This window comes from Corvus cornix, chromosome 1 (assembly GCF_000738735.6).
Source record: "Corvus cornix cornix isolate S_Up_H32 chromosome 1, ASM73873v5, whole genome shotgun sequence".
Taxonomy (NCBI): domain Eukaryota; kingdom Metazoa; phylum Chordata; class Aves; order Passeriformes; family Corvidae; genus Corvus; species Corvus cornix.
In genome coordinates, this window is record NC_046332.1 from 86,652,979 (window position 1) to 86,674,571 (window position 21,593).

General features: G+C 39.5%; 1 protein-coding gene across 11 annotated transcripts in view; it reads right to left on the bottom strand.

Annotated features, from left to right (window-relative positions):
- INPP4A (inositol polyphosphate-4-phosphatase type I A) overlaps positions 1 to 21,593 on the bottom strand; it is a 73,715-nt gene that overhangs the window by 8,379 nt on the left and 43,743 nt on the right. For 6 of the 11 annotated variants that reach the window (XM_010394223.2, XM_010394222.2, XM_019282813.2 and 3 more), the window contains 10 exons: positions 20,526 to 20,744; positions 19,275 to 19,413; positions 16,354 to 16,386; positions 13,295 to 13,467; positions 11,425 to 11,548; positions 10,471 to 10,597; positions 9,950 to 10,090; positions 8,520 to 8,617; positions 4,913 to 5,025; positions 4,418 to 4,572 (listed from right to left, as the gene is read on the bottom strand). In XM_010394223.2, coding sequence (XP_010392525.1) covers positions 4,418 to 4,572; positions 4,913 to 5,025; positions 8,520 to 8,617; positions 9,950 to 10,090; positions 10,471 to 10,597; positions 11,425 to 11,548; positions 13,295 to 13,467; positions 16,354 to 16,386; positions 19,275 to 19,413; positions 20,526 to 20,744 — 1,322 coding nt within the window. Of the gene's footprint in view, positions 1 to 4,417; positions 4,573 to 4,912; positions 5,026 to 8,519; positions 8,618 to 9,949; positions 10,091 to 10,470; positions 10,598 to 11,424; positions 11,549 to 13,294; positions 13,468 to 16,353; positions 16,387 to 19,142; positions 19,414 to 20,525; positions 20,745 to 21,593 lie in introns of all 11 variants that reach the window. The other 5 variants (XM_019282812.2, XM_019282810.2, XM_019282806.3 and 2 more) reach the window with 1 other exon arrangement.

Consider the following 21,593-nt stretch of genomic DNA (forward strand, 5'->3'; position numbering starts at 1 on the left):
AAAAGAGCATTCAGATGCTGGTGACACATCAAGTCAAATGGAATTAGGTGGGCAGGGAACTAAAACAACTGTATTTCTGATCTGGATTTGATCCAAATTGGTGATCAAGATATGTTTTCACTCCTGCTGCCCACACTGGGCAAGGGCAGATTGAGTCTGTGATGCCTACAAATCCCAACTACCTTTGTAGCAGTGGGGAGGGGTGTGTGTGTGTGTGTGTGATCAGGAGAATCAGCCAGTGGAAACCTAGTGCTTACTGGAAAGCAGCCAACAAAGGCTCAACAAATAGCCTGGAGGAAGAAAAGTGTTTTAGAATATAGATAAAATGTAAAACAATGGGAGAGGGCAAGAAGGAAGGTTAAAAATGACAAGATGGCATTATGAACATCACATGCCACATCTCCACCATTAAAAATCAGTATCAAGCTACTCAAATTTACACAAAGACGTATACACAGACACATATGGTGGGAATGGAGGCAAGAGCTGGAAAGTGCTTTTCTTGTCACTGTTGGCCCATGTAGATGCTTCCCCCTGAGGGGTGAAAAGTCAGCTTTTGGAAATATCAAATATACCAAATTGTACGGTGTCTTAAATCAAAACATTCATCACCAGACTACCTCTAGGAGAGGACTGGGGTTAAGACACAGCAATTTCCCTTCTAATTTAGCTTGCATATAGGAATCCTCTCTGTTAGGAGAGGCTGGGGCTGCCCCATGCTGGACACTGCTGGTCCCAGCCAGCTTCAGTGACCCACTGAAGCCACAGCTGAGCCCTCAGCCATGCTGGTGCCTCAGGGAAAGAGTGTGTGAGAAAAGGCAAAGCCCTGCATGGCAGTGAAGAGTGATGGGAAAAGACCTGAGAAAGAGCCCTGTGAGGACCAAAGTCAGGGAAGGAGAGGAGAAAGAGCTGAAGCAGTTTCTCCCACAGCTGTGGAGAGGAACTATCCACACTGCAGCCCATGGAGGACCCACAGTGCAGCAGATGAATATTTACTGAAGGAAACTGGAGACCATGGAGAGCCCATGCAGGAGTAGGTTCATCCTGAAGGACCGCAGCCCATGGAAAGGACCCACACTGGAGTGGAGGAAGTGCAAGGGGGAAGGAGCAGAGGAGAGCTGTTATGGACAGATTGCAAATCCCTGTTCCACATCCTCTGTGCATTGCTCAGCATGGGGAGGAGGTAGAGGAGCTGAGAAAGAAGCAGTGGAATACTTTGGCCTGGGACAAGAAGGGTGGTGGAGGTAACGTTTTTAATTTTTGTCTTTATTTCTTAACACCCCCAATCCATTGGCAATAAATAAAAACTTTTTCTCTGAGTCTGTTTTGCCTGTACCAGTAACTGGCAAGGGATCTCCCTGTCTTTACCTCAACTCATGAGCTTTTTCACGTATTTGTTCCCCCTGTCCTGTTGAGGGGAGGTAGTGAGCAGCTGGGTGGGCATCTGGCAAGTGGTCTAGCTCAACTCAACATGATTTTATTCTTAAAGCAGGTCAATCAGTGAAAAAATCCAACCAAGCCTGGTTTAATCATAGCTGTTTCATTGCAGTGAGTGGTCATACCCAAACATGACTCCTAGGACTTTGTTATGTAATCCTTTTAGTCAGCACCATCATGGCAGCTAGAAGACATGATTTTCCTCACCTCATTTCCAGCTGCTTTTTAAGAGCCCCTGTCAGAGACAGCTCTTCTCTGTTGGCTAAACTGCTTGTGTTGCAACTTCCTAATTCATTTAATTATGGGCTACCTGAAACATGTAAAGGATTTTGCTGCCCAGGATGATTTTGACTGAAACTGCCTTAGAGCACATTCCCACGAACAGCTCCACTGGCATTTCTGACAGGACAGAAACCTGGTAGGGGGAAGGAGGGCAGGGAGTCAAAGATGGGGAGTGTGGGCTGCAGATAGAAGAGGCTATAGTTGGACTTTGACTCCTGTTCTGCCTTTACTGGTGATGTAGCTATTTCCTCTGTAGCCTGAACTTCCAGACATATCATCATGATTTTACATTTTGTGGGCCGGGATTTACTGTGTGTTTGATTTAGGACTGGAAAAGCTGTAACTTTTTTACAGAAAATGAGTTTACTCTACTAGGATATTTGTTTCTAAGGTGACAGCCACGAACTTGTATCGGTGAATTTCTACAAGAATCTACAAGAACTCTCCATGTTCTCTCCCTGATGTCCCTGCTCACTGAACACAATTATCACAGATACATAATTATCATAAGACTAGGAATGAAGGGAAGACCTTGAGGACAAGTAACTGGGAATTAACACCTCTGAAGATCAACATCACATAGAAGAAGATTATGCTTTCTTAATTTTTTCAAGAACGGTGTAAGCAAGGATGCTTTTCTTCTCTGGGAAGTTGTCAGTAGGGAAGAGATGAAATACTTTGAGTCTCACAAATTACTAGTACTTCTTCCTTGTCCTTCAAACTGCCTCAGAAACTTCAAAAGTCTTTAAGAACGAACCAAACCTTCCTTTTCCAGTACAGTTACACAAATAAAAGATCCAAGGTAAAAGAACAAAACCCATGTTTTCTGAATACTCTGGAAGCAATTTGCTACCCTTTCTTATCCTGTATCTGTCATCTAGGTCAGGTCAACCTGTCCAGGCTGGAATGGGATTTGGTGGAGTGGAACTCCGACCTATTTGTTCCATAATCCTATATCTCCCATTAATCTTTTAATTAATTCTGTGCCATTGTTCCTGAGTAGAGTTGACAAATGATTTTAAAAACACAACCACCTATCCCAAAGAGCAATGAGATGTGAGAAAGAGTGATAGGCTTGAAGAATGGTCTAATCTTGGTTTTCCTTCAGGACTAGTCAGTATTTGTTCTGCAAAATCTCTCCTAGTCCAAGATTTAACAGAAGAGAAAGTCATGTACCACACCTGCCAGAGGAAGTCCCTGATGTTGGTAGAACACTCAAGCCATAGGTTTTGATTAAATTGGCCCTCTTTCAATATCCCTGTGTAGGTCAACACAAAGCAGTATTTTTCTTAGGTCAATACTTTATCTGATCCTGTTATATTAAATTGGTCGACTGAAGGACCAAAACAATGTTATTATTAACCTTTCTCTCTCGTGTCCATGACTGCATTAAAAAAACCCAGTGACCCAGTAAAGAATTTGAAGAAAGTAACAAGATGCCCACTATTTTTCCTAGTTGGTTTTATTCTTATTAAATACACAACTGTGAAACTGTGTAACAGTTTCAGATGTCTATGTCAGCAAGCTGCATAATTTAAATAAAAATGTTGGAAAACCACTTAGTCCATTTTAAGTTAGTAACTTCTCCCTCACAAAGCTGTTTCAAGTTTTGTTTCTAATATCAAAGTTTAATTAGTTCTTGAGTGCAGTCTTCATGTACTGTCCTAATTCTGTGACAATGTAGCAAAAAGTGCAGCAAAAACCTGAAAATAAAGAAGTCCAGTGCCACCCAATTAGATGTAGCTATAAATCCCCAAATTACTAGGGCAAGAGGCTGCAAGTGTTATTATATGAGACACTTTTCTTCAAGGTAACTGAAGAGTAAGAAAGGGTCAAACAGCAAAAACATACAGAAAGGATAAGAGAATTGAACACTCTAGAGAATTTGGTGAAAAGACACACAGTACAGTACATTCGGTAAGAGTGAATGTTGAAAAACAGGACTGAACAGCATTGTTGAACTACATTGATAAAGACTAAAGCTAGATTTCTTATCCTTTCTTTTGGTATGTGACTTACGGAGTTTTCCAGCAGTGCTTGAAACAAGGCATTGAACAACAGTAAACAGATTTTATTATTTTTTTTAAAGTACAGTACTTAATTCTGCAAACACCTCTGCTGCTTCAGAATACAGAACATCATTATATTGATATGACAACAGCACACTGACACGTTGTGATGAAATTTGGTTGCTGTAGTGTGAAACACTCATACTGACATTTCACCCAGTGAGCAGTGTTTCACTGCTAAAGAACACATGTGGCAAACCAGTGCAAACTGCAGGTGTCTGTGTTTCAAAGAACAAAAGACAGGTCATCCCTGAGTAATCTCCCTGATCTAGAACTAAGAAACATAGTGCTATGACAGTTCAGGTAAAGTCATCATTAAACAACTTTCAAAGAAGCACCAGTTTCCTGTTCTGTAAGCTCAGCATAAATGGAAAACATGTTTTCACATGCTCGTCTGAAAAGTCCTCATTTTCTACTGAAAACTCAAGCCCATCTGATACAAATCTGGTAAGAACCAGCTTTAGCATATGCAACTCACATGCACAGGAGGGATGAATTCTAGCAGTCAGTTCTACAGTTTCCTGACTTCAGTTTACTTTTTTTTTCTTTTGATGGAAACAGAGACCACCACTCCTCTGCAGTTTGCATGGTTCCTTATTTAGGAATAAGTGATGCGGTCAAACTCTTACCTCCTCATACACTCCAGAGCCTGAGTGAAGACCTGTGGAGCCATTCCATGTTCATGCTGTAGGATCAAACACTGCTCCAGGGTGACCGACATGGCAGTCCTATCCTTGGCACTTTTACAGCTCGTAAATCGAACACCATTAAGTCTGCGGCATATCTAGAAATGGGATATACAGTCCATCACTTCTTCTACATGCATAACCTTCTGTCAGAGAGAACACCTGTACTTCCCCTTAGAGAGACACAAATGTTGTGTAGGGCTTTGATGTCAAAGTTAGTCATCTTTCAGAGAGCAGAACTTCACTGCATTGAAGGGAAAATTCTGATATGGAAAATACATTTTATCTCCCCATGTCCCATTCTAGAGGAGGTCTAGCCTGGCAGCATTTCCAAGCTACATGCCAGCAAATGAAGAAATTCAAACATATCAGTAATAAAAAAGTGGAAAATACATATGCATACAGCTGAACTATTCAGACACTTAGATGAATAAATACCTCAGCAGCTTGCCAAAGGATATCAACATTCTTGTTTTTCCTTGCATGTACATTTTGTCCCAGGAATCTTAACAGTTCAGGCAGGCACGTCTGACTACGAGATCGAGGTAGACCTATAAAACAAATAAAACCGACGCCACTTATTCTTCTGTATTCAACAGATCTTTTACAAAGTGTTTATATATGCCTGTTGCAAACACACTTGCGTTTTCTTGAAACTATCAAAGCTTAGAACAATTATTCAAGTTCTGAATTACTTAGTACCATCAACAAAACAAATTCAAGCTTAATTAAACTTTATTGGAAATATAAACCCCAGTTATTTAAAACTTCAGGAACTCAGAATCTAATAGCAATATAATAAGAGAATGAACAAAGGGAGTAAGATTGGTATAGTATTTTGGTTTGTGTGTCACAGAGGTGACAGCAGAACATGCATGTCTTCAGAGAAACTCTGAAGCTATTGTATATACTGCTCACAGTTTTTATTTTAAATTTGCAAGCTGGTCAGCTTTCAGTTACAAGGAACACCCTCTTTGACAGGACGCCTCATTTTCATGATCTGTTTATTAATATTTCACTGAGCACTTTCAGTACTCATCTTCTGTGTTTGAATTGTTGCACACCATCTCTTACATATGTAGCAAGATACTCCAGACAATCAGTTACAAGTATTCAACAGGATGTCTTTCTTACTGTTTCTTTTTTTTTAAAGGCGTAACTACAGAGAACACCAACTAAAGCTGTGACTGAATAAATAAGGAGGTATGCACTGCAAGAGATGACATTGTGACAAAAAAAATCCTACCTGAGTGACAAATGAGGTTTTATTTTAGGCCTACTTCTCACAGCAAATAGTATGTTAGACTAACCTGACCTCCTCCTACAAGAAGGTGATGCGGTGAGTAGATGAGGGAAGGCTGTGGACATTGTTTACCTGGACTTTAGCAAAGTGTTTAACGCTGCTTTCCACAGCAGTCTCCTGGACTAAGTGGCTGCACATGGCTTGGTAGGACATACTGTTCACTGGGTAAAAACCACCACCTGGATGGCCAGGCCCACAGAGTGCTGGTGTGGGTCCCCAGGGCTCAGTTCTGCAGCCAGTCCTGTTTGATATCTTTATCAAGGATCTGGAGGAGGGAAGCAAGTGCACCCTCAGTCAGTGGCAGATGGCACCAAGCTGGGCAGGAATGCTGATCTGCTGGAGGGCAGGAAGGCTCTACAGAGGGATCTGGACAGGATGGATCAATAAGCCAAGGCCACTTTTATAGAGTTTAGCATGACCAAGTGTCAGGTCCTGCACTTGGGTCACAACAACCCCAGGCAGCGCTACAGGCTGGGGACAGAGTGGCTGGGAAGCTGCCTGGTGGAAAAGGACCTGGGGGTGCTGGTCCACAGCATCTGAATATGAGCCAGTGTGTGCCCAGGTGGCCAAGAAGTCCAGTGGCATCCTGGCCTGTGTCAGCAATAGTGTGGCCAGCAGGACCAGGGCAGGGATTGTTCCCCTGTACTCAGCACTGGTGAGGCTGCACCTCAAATCCTGTGTTCAGTTCTGGGCCTCTCCCTGTAAGAAGGGCACTGAGGTGCTGGAACCTCAGTGGTGTTCAGAGAAGGGAAACTGAACTGGTGAAGGGTGTGGAGCACAAGTCTTATGAGAAGCAACTGAGGGAGCTGGGGCTGTTTAGCCTGGAGAAAAGGAGGCTCAGAGGGGACCTTATTGTTCTCTACAACCACATGAAAGCCAGGGGGGCTCTTCTCCCGGCAATCAGCAACAGGACAAGAGAAAATAGCCTAAGCTGCACCAGGGAGTTTTAGATTGGATGTTGGGAAAAATTTCTTCACTGAAAGAGTGGTCAAGCACTGGAATAGGCTGCTCAGGTAAGTGGCTGAGTCACCATCCCTGAAGGTATTTAAAAAATGTGTAGATGTGGCAGCTGGGGAGACAGTTTAGGGGTGGACTCGGCAGTGCTGGGGAAACAGTTGGACTTCATGATCTTAAAGATCTTTTCCAACCTAAAAATTCTACATTTATATTCTATAATTAACAATTTTGTATCTGTCCTGGTCTTGTCTGCTTAAACTCTACACCTAGAAAGTAAGTAATACCTGTAAACAAAAAGAGGGTACAGGCCATCTCCTCTTTCTAAAGACAAGGAGAGCTAATACAACAAGGACAAGGAGCTAGTGAAGCAAAGACTAATTAATTTCTTAGAAATTCTGCAGATCTTAGAATTAAGAACACAGGGACAAGAACAGTGAATAAAGAATCAACTTTTCTTGTGGACTGTTCTTGAAGGGAACATTTCCTACAATCTGCCAACAGATACCTCACTGGGCCCTTTGTCCCCTAGAATGATCTGTAGGGTTTTCCTTTTGCCTACCACAGACTGCATCACTGGGCATAATCACCTGGTTTGCAGTTAAATGTAAATGCTATTCTCTGTTGACAAGGGTTCAGAGAAAAGTAGATGTCACTTTGTATATCCTCAATATCACCACAACTTTCAGGAGAAAAAAAAAAGGCAAAAGCTAAAAGATGACTGGATCAAACATAAGAGGTTTGGGGAAGAGACAAGCAAAATTAAAGAGGAGAGGAAGGAGCTGAATGGGAATTACTATTATGAAAGACTAGGCAGAGACATGAACAAAATTCATTTTAAACTGATTAATTTTTGAATCTTACAAGAAAATCTGATTCTAGACTTCTATACAATAAAAAAATTAAATTTTGCAGCTAACAATCCAGACTATTAATTATGCAGGATTATGAATGCCTGGATGGAGGGAAGCAGGTTCTGCTCTCAGCCATATCAAGAACATTCAGAGTAACTGGACGTGCAATAACACACTCCACAGATAGAATTCTTAACTATCCTGTTGCATGCTGTTGCATTTGAATTTCTGGAATAAAATTGCAACAAATTGTAGGACACATGAAATAACCTTACAAGAGATTTGATAGCAATAATAATGAATTGATGAATTTTCACCATTTTTTGTGGTCACATGTAAATAACACTTATGCCACCGCCTTCTCAAAAAAACCCCAAGCAGTAACAAGCAAATTAACCAGTAAAAAAAAAAAACCAGTAAAATCAAAGCTTGTAGCTATTGTCTCTCTTCCAGGCTCTCTGCTGTTGGCTGTGGATGCAACAATTATAGGAAAGTGCCAAAGGAAAAACAGAGGGAAAGTCACTGATTTCCTAAAAACTGGCAGTTGCTCTCTGTGCAGGTTTTATCTTAAGTGCAGGGAACATCACCAAAAACTGCACATAAAAGTGCTGCTGCTGCTAGAACCTGTCACTTTTACACCTTTACCTTACAACAATCTCACTGCCTAGCTGGATGATTACACAGTACACACTGCCACTTAGAAAAAGATGTAAAAGTAACCTTAAAAAGGAAAGTTAATCAGTCTGACCTTTAAACCTCTTGAATTCGCTCTACTTAGTACTAAAGTATTTAAAAAGAGTTGCATCGTTTCTTGGAGGTTACTAATGCTGGTGTATCATCGACATTTACAAAACCAACGTAAAGCAAACAAATGAAAAAATCAGCCTGAATTGTGCTGTTCAACCAAATTTATCATTAATTACAAAATACTTACAATCATCAGGCAAAACTTCCTTGAACTGCTCAAAATATGAATTCAACCGCACTAAGCTTTCCATGTTAATTATTTCTTGCAGTGAGGTGTCTCCAAACCTGTAAAAGGAGAAGGAAGGAACAATTAAGCCCAGGGTAAAATGTTTCTCTTCTTCTTTGAAACAACTGCTCTTGGCAATATGTAAACCAAAAAACAGTTTAAAGATCAATCCCAGGAGTTCCCTAACCATTCAAATGCCAGGTGAAATGTAACAGAGAACTGTTGTAATGACTCATTACAGAGAAAGGAAATATATGAATGTGAGGGGGAAAAAGGGAAGGAAGGTATACGAAAAATCTTGTGGAAAATAGTATTTTAAATTCTTTGGCTTTCATGTCTCTCTTTCAATATTAAATTCCTACCTGGCAAATTGTTTTACCTAAATTTAAACTTTTAATAATGAATTTACTAGTTAGTTCATAAACCAATAATAACAACCACAACATCAGTAGGTAGGACTGAGAATGTTGACTTCATGTATGTAAATGAAAAATATGGATCCAGGAGTAATAAACCATGAATAAATATTGCCAACAATGCCCTGATTTATCTCATCTAAATATCTACATACACAGATGTACACACAGAGTGCTGACATCTGTAACTGTGCTAGTCATCTTGGGCTTGCTTTGTAGGAAACAGAGGACAACAGTAATTTCTGGAATGCTTTTGTTAGACTTTTTCTTGCTGTCCACCACCACAGTGCACACTTCAGCCTGGTACCGAGGCTGCTGTCACAACATGCATGTGCCTGACATTGCTGGAGTTCTCCATTAGAGCAGTGCTCTGTCAATGTACTCTTTACAGGATATGGCCACAATAGAGGGAATCTGCTAGCTCTTCCAGAACCAAACAGTTTCACTAGAAAATATAATTACGTAATTATGCTTTTCAGCTTTACAATAGCATTGTTGCATTACATAAATACTGCAAGGCTATGTTAAAACAGACGTACACCTTGCCAATTATCCTGGATTTTGACAGTGACCAGGAGAGGGAGTCTCAGGGAGAGTGCAAAACCAAGACAGCATACGCAGCAATACTCAGAATGACCTCTCAGCCTCTAGTGATCTGTCACTCAGAGAGGTCTTAAGTCACAAAGAGCTGTGTGCTAAATAGCCCTTGATAGATCTCCTCAGTGTCAATTCACTTCTGAACCACATAAACCCACACTAGTCTCAAACCCATGAGGTAAGGAGCTTCACAGTTACGTGGTATATAAAGGACCTCCTTTTGTTTGGCATTTGACGGATTCATTTAGAACAGAGTACTCTTGTTTGTGTACTGGAGAAACTGAATCGCTGTTAGTTATGCAAGAGTGCAATTCCACAGCAACGTAGTTCCACTGCTGAACTGCCAGTAAGGCTGAGCTTGACTGACTGGATACCTACTTCTCTGCTAGGGTTTGCTGCTCATTGATTCCCACGTTGAAAAGAACAGGCTGAACCCTCAGTAACATTCCACTTTGAATCTCACGCGGCAACAAATCAAACAAGGCGCTTGGCAGGGGGATCCTCACATTAAATCCGTCACTGAGAACAGATAAACAGCTGTTAGACATGGGGATCAAAAAGCTACATTCCAAGAATATGTGATTTATCTAAAGAGGGATAACACCTAGAATATAACATAACCATTAAAAAGCAACTATCAGTCAAAACTGACTTTAAAGAACTGCCACAACTTGCTTCTAGTCAGAAAATCTATTCTAGTTCAAAAACAAACCCGCAGCAACCTGTAATGTTGCATTTATATCCTCATGGACATTCAAATAAGATCTGCCAGTATCCTGACAATAGCTGATTTTGCTCTGCTCATTAGTACTGCAGTTCTTCTACAACTTGGGTAGAAAAAGCAAAGTTTTGGCATGTCCCCATCTCATCAAGAATAAAGTATATTTATTGTTTTTTACCGATTTCCAGTGATGACTGGCAGCATGTCAGTAGATGTGTTTGATGTAGCCTGAGTTACTTTAAAGGTTACATTCCTCAAGTCCATGATTCCCAAACTCATGTCCTCCAGCATTGCCAACTCCTCACCTAAATCCAAGAGGAAAAAGTGAATTGTAATTACTTGTTATGCACAACTTTCCTTTGTCAATTTGATGACAATAGTAGATCATCGCTCCATGAAGAAGTTCCACAGATGAAGAGGTCCTGCAGCTCAGGCCTCCCCTTTGACCTAGAGACAATGCCATGACTGATTTTTTGAGTTCAGCAAGTTTAGAAAATACCATTTACCTAGAACAGTCCAGACTACTGTCCTTCAAGTAGTTTATATGCTGATTTTCCAAGTTAGATGATGCTAGTAAGTACTTTTCAGCATTGTCAGAGCCATGATACCCTTTGTACTGGAGAAGCTACAAGGTATTCTGGATTTGTCTGGAAAAGCATTCCCTAACCAGCATCCAGACAGCTTTTGAGACACAGGAGTGAAACACTCCTGAGTGAAGTACTTTCCCTTTTTATATTCTCTCTTCAATCACACATTGTGCTGCAATACTACACAAGTTTCAAGAAAATTCAAAAAGTGAATTTTGGGCAAAGTTTCTCCCAGCTTACCAAAACTTTAATCCATTTATTTTCTGAAAAAACCCAAAGACAACTGTGATACGTTTTAGCCTTTCTTAAACCTTTGACATTCTATTATAAAACAAATACACTTTATCTTTTAGATATTCAAGTAAGAGCAAATAAATTCAGAGTTGTTAGATATTAAGTACTTCAGCTATAATCTATCTTTGCATTTTAATTTTCAAAATAATTTTATAGCTGAGCTGCAAAACACTCAGATCCCATTGTAGCCAATCAAATGTAGAATTTGCTGACTCAACAGCTAATCCCACCCACTGGCCTCGTGCCTTTACCATAAGTGCTCAGCAGGCTCTCAAACTGTGCCAGCAAGCCAATGGTGTAGAGTTGTCTTAGAAATCCGTCATCATGCAGGCAGTTCCTCAGCTTGATAATGAAACCACAAATGAGTGCTGTCAGCTGTGAGAGAGGAAACAGACAAGAATGAAATGATTCAAGATAAAAGAGGTTCTTCAGCCCCAAACAAAAATGATAGCATGTATAAGAGGTGCCATAAAATCTGTCAAACAGATGCTCTTTTCCCTTAAACATCACTCTTCCTTGCAGCTGAAGAGAGACAACCAACCAATGAAAACCCAAAACATTAAAAAAATCAGATTCAGGGCATGCTGCCTTCATCTGGCAAGCTGTCTCAAAATGGGGCTGCTGTGGATCTCACACCTTTTTGTTTTCTGAACACGATCACTTGTGGTAGGGTCTACAACTTAGGAATTACAAAAATTTCTCCTTAGAGAATTGTTTTAGTTTTAGACAGAAAAGCAACACAGCTAGTTCCAAGCCAAGAATTTTGATATTTGGTATGAATAAATTACTGCTTTTCAAAAATGGCATTTGAGAAAGCTTAAAAATGCAGTATCTATTTGCATTATGCAGATTCAAACTCTGGTGTTACAAGATATTCAGCACAAGATCCTGAACATCTAGTACTAAGGGCAGTACTATGATCTAAGATTAATTCTAGTCTTAATTCACTGTCAGCAAAGGTATTTCCCAGGTTATTGCCCTACACTATGTACACAGGTGTATGACTTTGTTATAGAATTAAACAGAAGAGAATAAAGTTCTGATCATGATAGGTAAACATACTCAAAGTATTGAGTTTAAAAATTATCTGCAATATGAGGTGGGTTTTATATAGGAAAATTCCCTCATTTTATCCTGATGAGATCACAGATTCAAAGAATCATTAAGGTTGGAAAAGACCTCTAAGGTCACCAAGTCCAACCCAGCACCACCACCATGTACACTGCTAAACCATGTCCACAACTGCCATATCCACACATTTTTTAAACACTTCCAGGGATGTGACTCCACTACTTTCCTGGGCAGACCACTCCAGAACTTAACAACCCCATCCATGAGAAGTTTTTCCTAGTATCTAATGTAAATCTCCCCTGGCACAACTTGAGGACATTTCCTCTCATCCTGTCACTTGTTTTACATTTTTGATATTACATTTTGGGACAAAAGCCCTGCCAAATGATGTCCAGGAAATAAACTGTTTGAAATAAATGAACAGGATAGTGATTTCACAGGAAAGTGATTTCACACTATAGAAGTATAGAGGGCAGAAGAAATTTTTTTCTCTGGGCAGTGGAAATTTTTTTAGTGCAGTGTCTGCACCTGCTAGTCAGTGTCTGACACAAGAGATGCCAGCAGGTGCAGAAACAGAACTTCTAAGAAAAAAAACCCAGAACTAATTTCTCTTCCCATAGCTGGGCTTCTCTCCTTAGATACCATATGTCCTGTTGGGTTTCTCAATGCAGAAAACAACAAAAGGTAACTGAGGGAGTACACTTGCTACTCACAGACCTTTTTGCTCCCCTCTTTCACATCTTACTTCTGCTTTAGCTTGGAGACATTGGAAGGCAAAGGTTGTTTCTGTATACAGCAGTATATTTTCACTAGTTCTGGGATAATTTTTGTTTTCAATAGGAAATGTGTATCCAAGGGGACACCTAATTTATGTATTGTCAAATGCATATAAGTAACCAGTAAAGACAGGATAGCACAGCTTGTGAGGAGAAATCAGTGTCAAACCTGGGAAGAGTTCTGATAAATTCTGGAAAGAGTAATCTTTCATATTTCATAGAAACCCCACCAAACGTGGAAGTGAAATCAAATCATGCATATTTGCTTGCTTACAGTCTGGCAGAAGACAACATCCCTGCGATACTGAAGGCTCAGGCAGAGCCCTATTGTCGGGGCACTGTCCTGCATTAATAAAAAGACCATGGCTTTCTTTGCCTTGTCACTCATCATGGCTACGCAGTCAGTGAGTGTGGTCAGCAAGGGATAAAGAGCTTCGCTCCATTCACCTGGTTAAAAGAAAAAAAGAATTAGCAGCAGTGGAAGCACTTTATTTGAAACAAACACACATTAAGAAGAAACTTCCCGTTTCAGGTCAAAGTTGTTGATAATTCCCATTTAGAACTCACTTTATTTTGGCAGGATTGTTACTCCCTGCTTTGTAATAATTAAGTAATCTTACAGTGTAGTTATTGCATGAGGAAAATATGGAGAATCTGTAATCTGTAAGGCTGTTAGGACTTTCCATGTAAAAGTTAGCAGAATTTGTGCCCACACAACAAGCTGTACAATAGCTGATTAGGAAATCATAACAGAAACATGAATAACTATATACAGAAGTGTATATAACTGCATGTTCATGTTCAAACAAACCCTTTCACTGCACACACATGGACAGACAGTAAGGAGCCTATTGTACTACAGAAATAGGGACCATCTGCTTAACCATTTCTGTCAATGAGATTCTCCCAAATATCTTGCCTTTTGAATCTCTAGGCTCATAAGTGTATCATTCAACTGCCCCACCACCTTATTGATCCTTATTGCACCTCAGTGAGGCAAGATGATGCTCATCTCCTATTTGCAGCTAAGATTAATAAGGCGGAGAGGTGAGAAATTAATGTAGGTACTCTTTTAAGTGTTTTCTGTCTCCTGAGTGGTTTTAAAGGCTTTAAGCTAGCTAACAAGAAATACTAAATATAGTGATTTAGATGGGAGTCATAAAGATTCTTGGAAGTAGTTTGGAGCTTTTCTTCCACTGAAATACAGAAGATATGATCTAGAGGGATTCTCTTCAAGGTCCTGCACAGGAAGCACAGAAATGAAACTGAATTGTCCAAGTCCTATTTTGGTACCCCAAATATTGTGCCATTCCTTTTCCTTAAGAGACTACTCAGCCTTAAAATATCCCACATGCTCAGTTCCTTTTCTTTCCTTATTTCATCTTTCATCTTAATCAATCACCAATTTAAAAAAAAAAGCATTTCCATGAGTTTACAAAAAATTATTCAGATGCCATACCAAAACTCATTCTCTCTGCAACATAAAAAGAATACAGAGCAGGGCTTTGGTTTTGCCCTCCTTAACATAAGGTTGAAACAGAAGAACACTTCTCTTTTTAAAGGGAAGGACAATATGTTTTATTTTTTAGAAGCACCAGAGCTCACAAACAGCTCACACACAACTCCCACCCCAGCTGGCTGCAGGAACAAGGCAACATACAAACCAGAACCTGCATGAATGAGACACTTGAAGCCCCTGAAAGGAAATTGTTTGGGATTTTGACTCAAAGGCAGAACTAAGAGTCAGTAATAATAAGTGTTCCTTTGATAACCAGCCAAAGAGGGGAGCTCTGGAAGTCTGCTAACAGAAACATATCTGGCAAGATTAACAGAACTATCCTTTTGGCTTTTGTTCTATGCAGTAGATAGATAACCTAACAAACTACACAAAGGGGAAGTTGTTTGACTCTGTTCCATTGCCTTAAAAAAAAGCAGGAAATGTCAAAAGAACAGGCAAGGATTCACAGCTTAAATTCTATTCAATATTTTATCTCAATATTAGTCGATGCCATAACATGGCCTTGTGAACACTTAGCAAAATACAGACGACACTAACAGTGTTTCTCTTACTGCATTTAAGAGCTTTTCCATAAACAAATGAGAATGAGAAAGAGAACTGAAAGTATCTTCCAGCACATCATCTCATTGTCTGGTTGTACACACATGTATATATTTACTAACTCAGTGAGGATTTAAAACTGTAGTGTGTCTGACAGCACCTCATTTGAAAGATATGTTTATCTCTGGTAATCAAAAAGTACACTGCTGAAGATAATGCAATTAGCAGATGGGGTTTCTTCTCCCAACATTCACATACAATGCAGAGGCTCGTCTGGGGTGGTGAGCAAAAATCCTCTGTGCTTTGTATTCTCTTGGTTTAAAATTCTTGCCATGAAAGAACAAACCCTTGTCAGTCTGCAAAGTTCTAAATTATTTTTACTACTTACTTCACAGAGGTGTCACCTGTGTTCTTTTATTTTTTAGTCAATGGTAGTTGTTATCAACAGCAAACTGGAATAAAAGGAATTGCACTCCCAGTCTCAAATTAGGCTGGAACAAGGTAGGGATGTTGGGAAGGCCTACAAGTTTGCATAGCAAACTTTTGCTGACTATATACTACTGATTATTTCATAAAAAAATAATGTCTTATTAAGAGAACCGAATACATAAAGCTTGTAGGACATAATGTCAGGTGGGAAAAGTTCTTGCATTTTTCACCCTAAGGGTCTCTCTTCTCCAGAGCAATAAAAATATTATTAAAACAGCTACCCTCCAGGGCCTTAAAAAGATATTTTTAGTCTTTTCATATTAAGTACAGAAGGAAGAAGGTTAACACTGGGATGAGACTCCTAAATTCTGTATCCTGAAACATGAGACTTGCAATCCCAAATACTACTTGGTGTGCACCCACAACAGAAATTTTCCATCAGCCTTGTTGACTCCTCCATGTTCTGCTCAACTTCTCATCCAGAAAGACCAGCTCAACAGCCCGTGTGAAAGGGCGTGTCTGAAATGCCACACTCCCACAGACTTCAATGACATTTGGAATAGGCCTCAAACCACTGTCACCTACATCAGTTTGCTAAAACACATCAGCTGGAGAAATCAAAGAGGCCATGAACATTCGCTCTCCCATATCTGGACATACAAAATGACCAGATACCCCCTGCACTCTTAGGAAATAATAACTTCTCAACAGCTTAGGTAACTCACGTGGTGTTGCAAAGCACTGCCATTTCAAAATGGTCCATCTTAAAGCAAGGCACTTGTTCAGTTAACTATGAACAAACCCCTGCAGTTTTCAGAAGAAGCAGAAGCCATGAATGCACATACCTGGGGCAGATTCTTCCGGAGTAGGGCTGCAATCTGCACAGAAATGGAGGGGCAACATGCATGATTAAGGAGCAGCAACACAGTCTAAACACAAGCAACTCAAATGCTCAATGCCAGGGTTCTCAAACATTTTCACTGAGTGAAGAGGAGCTCAGCAGAAATACTCTGTTGCCCATAGGTACCGAGGGCATGGGCACCTCCTCCACTCCATTGTTCTGATCAGAGGAACACCTGGATGGGGACTTGGAGGAAAGCCAGTACCTGCTAGCTCAGAGGCTTGCTGTGGATTACCAGCAAGTGCACTGTCAATCCCCAGTGATCCACAGGGCACAATTTGAGAACCACTGGTTTACTGCAATTATAGAGTATGCTGGCAGTAAGGCTGCTAAACAGAAAAGACCAGCAGTAAGTTCAATGCACTTAACAGAAAATGACATTAAGGCACCCACAATGCAAGAGTGGTAAAAAACCAGTACCTTGCTACCTTAGTCAAATCTGTTAACAATTTCTGAGATAATTAACAGAAACATTAGAATGTATATTAAGGGCTGAAACCCCACCAGTGAAGTCTCTGAGTATTCCATACTCACTTCAGAGGGAGGATCAAGCTGTCAGATGAAAATATACAATGCCAACAGTAAAAAAATAATGTATACCCTGTTATAGCAAGTCTTGCATCAATGAAAAGTAGTTTACTAAGCTAATAGGATTTAAGCTTCTATATCTAGAGTCACTAGTCAATGAATTACAAATCTGAACATAACAACATAAAATATAAAATTCAACTAGTGTGCATCAGGACAATCATCTCAGCGAGATAATCAGAAAAAACTTCTCAGTAAATTAAAATTCATCATGTTCACTAAAGAAACGATATGTCCCCATGTGATTTTAGTAATGAGTATCTAAGCCTATAGCATATGTACATTTGAAAATATATTTTTTAAGTTTCCTTTCTACTATTTCAGGCAGTATTTTCTTTCACAAACATTCATTTCTAGAGAGATCCTCTAAAGCCCTTCAATAAAATTTTACTGTCTCTCTCTTACCAGTTCTGGAACTATCTTGCTTGGCTGGTTTTGACATTGCTTTCAAAATAATTTCTGTCTGCTCTCTACTCATTTATTCAAAATTCATAATTACTAACAGGAGAAACATTAATTCTTTGAATACACAACAACAAAAAAAGTTGTGATTCTGAACTTAGAGAACCTTCAATTCTGCCCCAGGTTCTGTCAGTTAAATAGAAAGATTTTTTTTTTCCTACTTTGGAGGAAGAACAGGGAAAAGTTACAAAAATTCTTTGCACTAACAAAATCTTTGGTAAGGTCACGCAGCCAATTCCACTTTTACATGGCATAAGTGTCAAGATACAGAGCAGATTTAAAAGATCCACTGAAAATGGAAGAAAAATATTGTTCTAAGGTGTTTTCAGCATAAAATTGTCTTGGGAAAAGCTTCTGATATCACTCATCACACATATTTCCTGGGCTTTTTAGTATTAAAAATCCACAACATTTAATCATTCATGTGAATGTGCATTGAAGGTTACTGATTAAACTTACATGTAAATACATATAAAACTTCATGTAAACTAGCTAGCAAAAAAAATATTTATAGGTATCAAAGTGGTAGAAGAAATTTAGTCAAAGATTAATAGCGTACATATTCTGAAACAAGAACCTACTCTCCTATTTTTCAATAATACACAAAAATATCAGTCTAATCTAGAACATGGTTGTCTAAGATACTAAGTAAACTACATGTAACATGCAAAGCTACACAAAAAAATACTAACATTTATTTTCATGTCCTTTTTGCTTTTTTTTTCTTAAGGCACTGCCTTCCACTGCAACACTAACAATGTGATGGACATGAAGTCACAGACACACGTAAGGGACAAAGGGCCATCAAATGATAAGACAGAACAGGACAAAGGAAATGAGAACACAGATCAGTCTTTTTAGAGCTTCACTTCGCCCACCTGCGCTATTAAGTGGCCAAATCATAGTGACCACATGTAAAGAATGTGAGAGTATGTCAAATAAGTACATAAGTAAATGAAATACTGAAATTTAATTCTGAAATTTAATGCACAGCTGCCAAACTGTCAATCTAAACTGATAAGGATATATTTCATTCACATGCTCACAACTTTACACTGGGTTCAATACAACATCCAGTTGACCTTAAATTTTGAATGGATTATTCAACTAAGAGCTTGCACTGCCAATTACTACCTTCCAGCTACAAGAAGTCTAAATAATGGAATGCCTCAGCACCACAATTTGGGTTAAAATTTGCTTTGAACTCCATTAGGTTCATCTGAATTCAGCTCAATCTAATGGGACTGCTTGGGCTCCTCTCCCGTGCTTTAGCAGTCCAGCTGGGACCATCAGTTTTTCAGTAGTGCCTGAACTTGTCTCATGATTTAATTATCTGTAATAAGCTTTGATTGCTGCAAAGAAGCTGAAGCCAACAGGAAAGCTACCAGAGGTGGTGTGTCATGTGATAACCCATACAACTGCTTTACCAGCTTAAAACACACAGCGTGAAAACCAAGAGCCACTGTCATCAATGGATTTGGCAATGATTTCAGTGGGACCAGCATTTCAAAATAAGTAATGGGCTTAGCAGCTCCCAGTACACCAACAGCTCCCTCTGCCTGACATCACTGCTTAACACCACCACTGAATTAAAAACACACAGAGGGCTGTAAGGGAGGCTTAGGAATGATGCCAACACGCAGGAAGAGAGCAGCAGTGAGAAGCAGTGTCTGGCATACGCACTTGTCTTGAGAGAATGGCATGCACAGGATGGTGTGGATGAAGATGGTGGTGAGGATGATGAAGGTGGTGAGGATGATGAGGTCTCATTTAAATCTTCTGGATTTATCCAGTAGGCACGACTGTCCCGATTACCTTTCTTACTAGTACTGCTGACGTCACACTGGAAAACATCTTCACAGCTGTCACTTTGCAAGCGCTCCTTCTGGAGAAGTTTGTCCACTCTCTGTATGATACACTCCAGACTTTTGTCGACGTTCAACCAAACTTTCTCCTTAAAGAAACATTTCTTTTTCAGTTTAAAACCAAAAGAGACGTTGGGTAACAAATCCCTTGGCAATATATTTCCTCCTGGGATTCTAGTCATAACTCCTCTGCAAAGCTTCCTCTGGGCTATTGTGGTTACAGGTGTGCACACACAAATTATGAATATATAAGTAATGTACACCAGGATGTCAACAATATGTAGTGACATGACTTGTGTGGTAAATAGCAAAGCTATTTTCTGTGTACATTTGCCAAACAATTTTAAGTTCCTCTTCCTGCACTATTATTCCAATTTCTAGATGGCACTATTGTTTACTCTTGAAATGTTTGACATAATTGTATACAATCACACATCTTTTTTTTCTCTGTAACTCAGTGAACAACAGATAAAATTACTGTATTATAATACTGTCTAAATACTGAATTAGCTTTATTTGTATCTTATTACTGTGACTTTGACTGTAAGTCAAAGTATGCCAAAATAATTACAACTAGCAAGGGTCCATTTCCAAAATGAATTGAATCTCTTTTAAAAATTGGTATTTCACAATGTTAATAATTGCTTTAATTAATGTTGACCATTTGCGAGATTTAGTTAACTTCTGTTTACTTAACACAGTGACAGAATTTACACAGTCCAATTCTCATTTTGATTGGCAGTGTGGTAAGGAAAATCATTTAAATACATGGTGCAAACAGTTTTAAAATGCTGTTCATAATCAAAGCAGTGATCAACTGCAAGTTCTAAATGGTTACAGGGGAATTTTTATAAGAGGAAGGCTAAATTGCATAGCTAGCACACACAAAATACACTTTATCTGGGAGAAGTGCAAAAGCCCATTGTAGTACGGTCAGTTTTTCACTTTAAAAGCCATTTACTTTCTCTTGGACCTCACCTTAAAAATGCTATGCACCTACTGTAACAATTTCCACTGTTTAGGAGACCCAGAAATATTTATTAAAGACTGCTTGTATTCCCATGCCAAGGAGTAACTGCCAGCAGGATAGAGACAACATCTTTGCTAGCTGACCAATACCTCCTACATACTCATCCTATGCATTATTAAAAAAAGAAAGTAAAAAGAAGAAAGTATTCATCACTCCACTATGCAAACATACCCATTCCTCTTCATGCCAGTCCACCTGCAGAGAAGATCGGCTATTTCTTCCCGTCCATCTGGCCACAAGTGTATCTTGGTCATTCCTTAGCATCACTTGTTCTCCTTCTCCAGAGGTTGGAGATGCTTTTGAAGCTATATAGTCTGGCCTTGCAGCATTCAGTCCATGTATTGAATTTGCCAACAGCTTGCAGTCACAGACTGTGACAAGTTGCCGGGTCTAAAAAGCAATAAGGCCCCACATTTTAAAAAGTTTCATTATTCCATACACAATTTATACTGCAGTTTTTCAAGGAAGAAAGAAGTAGTATTCTGTAAAAGAAACTATTGCTTTAAGGCGCCTTTAGAATACCTTTACAGAATGACCTTAAAAAATAGTATAGGATCCCAGAACACAAATGATACATTTCCAAAGTCTGTACTACCATATTAGACTTGCAATTGTTGAAAATTTCACTAAGGAATGTGCAATTCAACTTTATTTGCACTTCATTCTCCATTTGATGAAAGATTAGAACAATGTGCAGACACATGTGCAGTGCTTGAGCACTGGAATGGGCTCCCCAGGGAAGCGGTGGCAGCACCAAGCCTGACAAAGTTCAAGAAGTGTGTGGACAATGCTCTCGGGCACATGGTGTGAGTCTGGGGGTGCAGGACCAGGATGATCCTGACTGGTCCCTTCCCACTCACTGTATTTTATGATTACATAGTTCTTTTACCCCACACAACAGCTGCCACACCAGAAGGATCGAGCTTCACCCCAATCATCCTGTCCGAAATCAGAACAAGACTTAAGAGGACGGCTGAAGGTATAACCCACTATCAATGCAATTTGTTCCCTGTCTTATTTAGCCATGCTGTATTATAGGATTTCTGTAAGCCATATGAATATGAAAACTATGTGGCCTATGTGTCTACTAAAAAACCAACAAACAAGACATTAGTATGTTATATATACACATAATCCAGTTGTAGAAAATCCCACAGCTCAGTTATACACTGTACTCATTTAGAGTATTATAATAAATAATACATTTACACGAGGTCGCATTATACAAAACTGTATGCA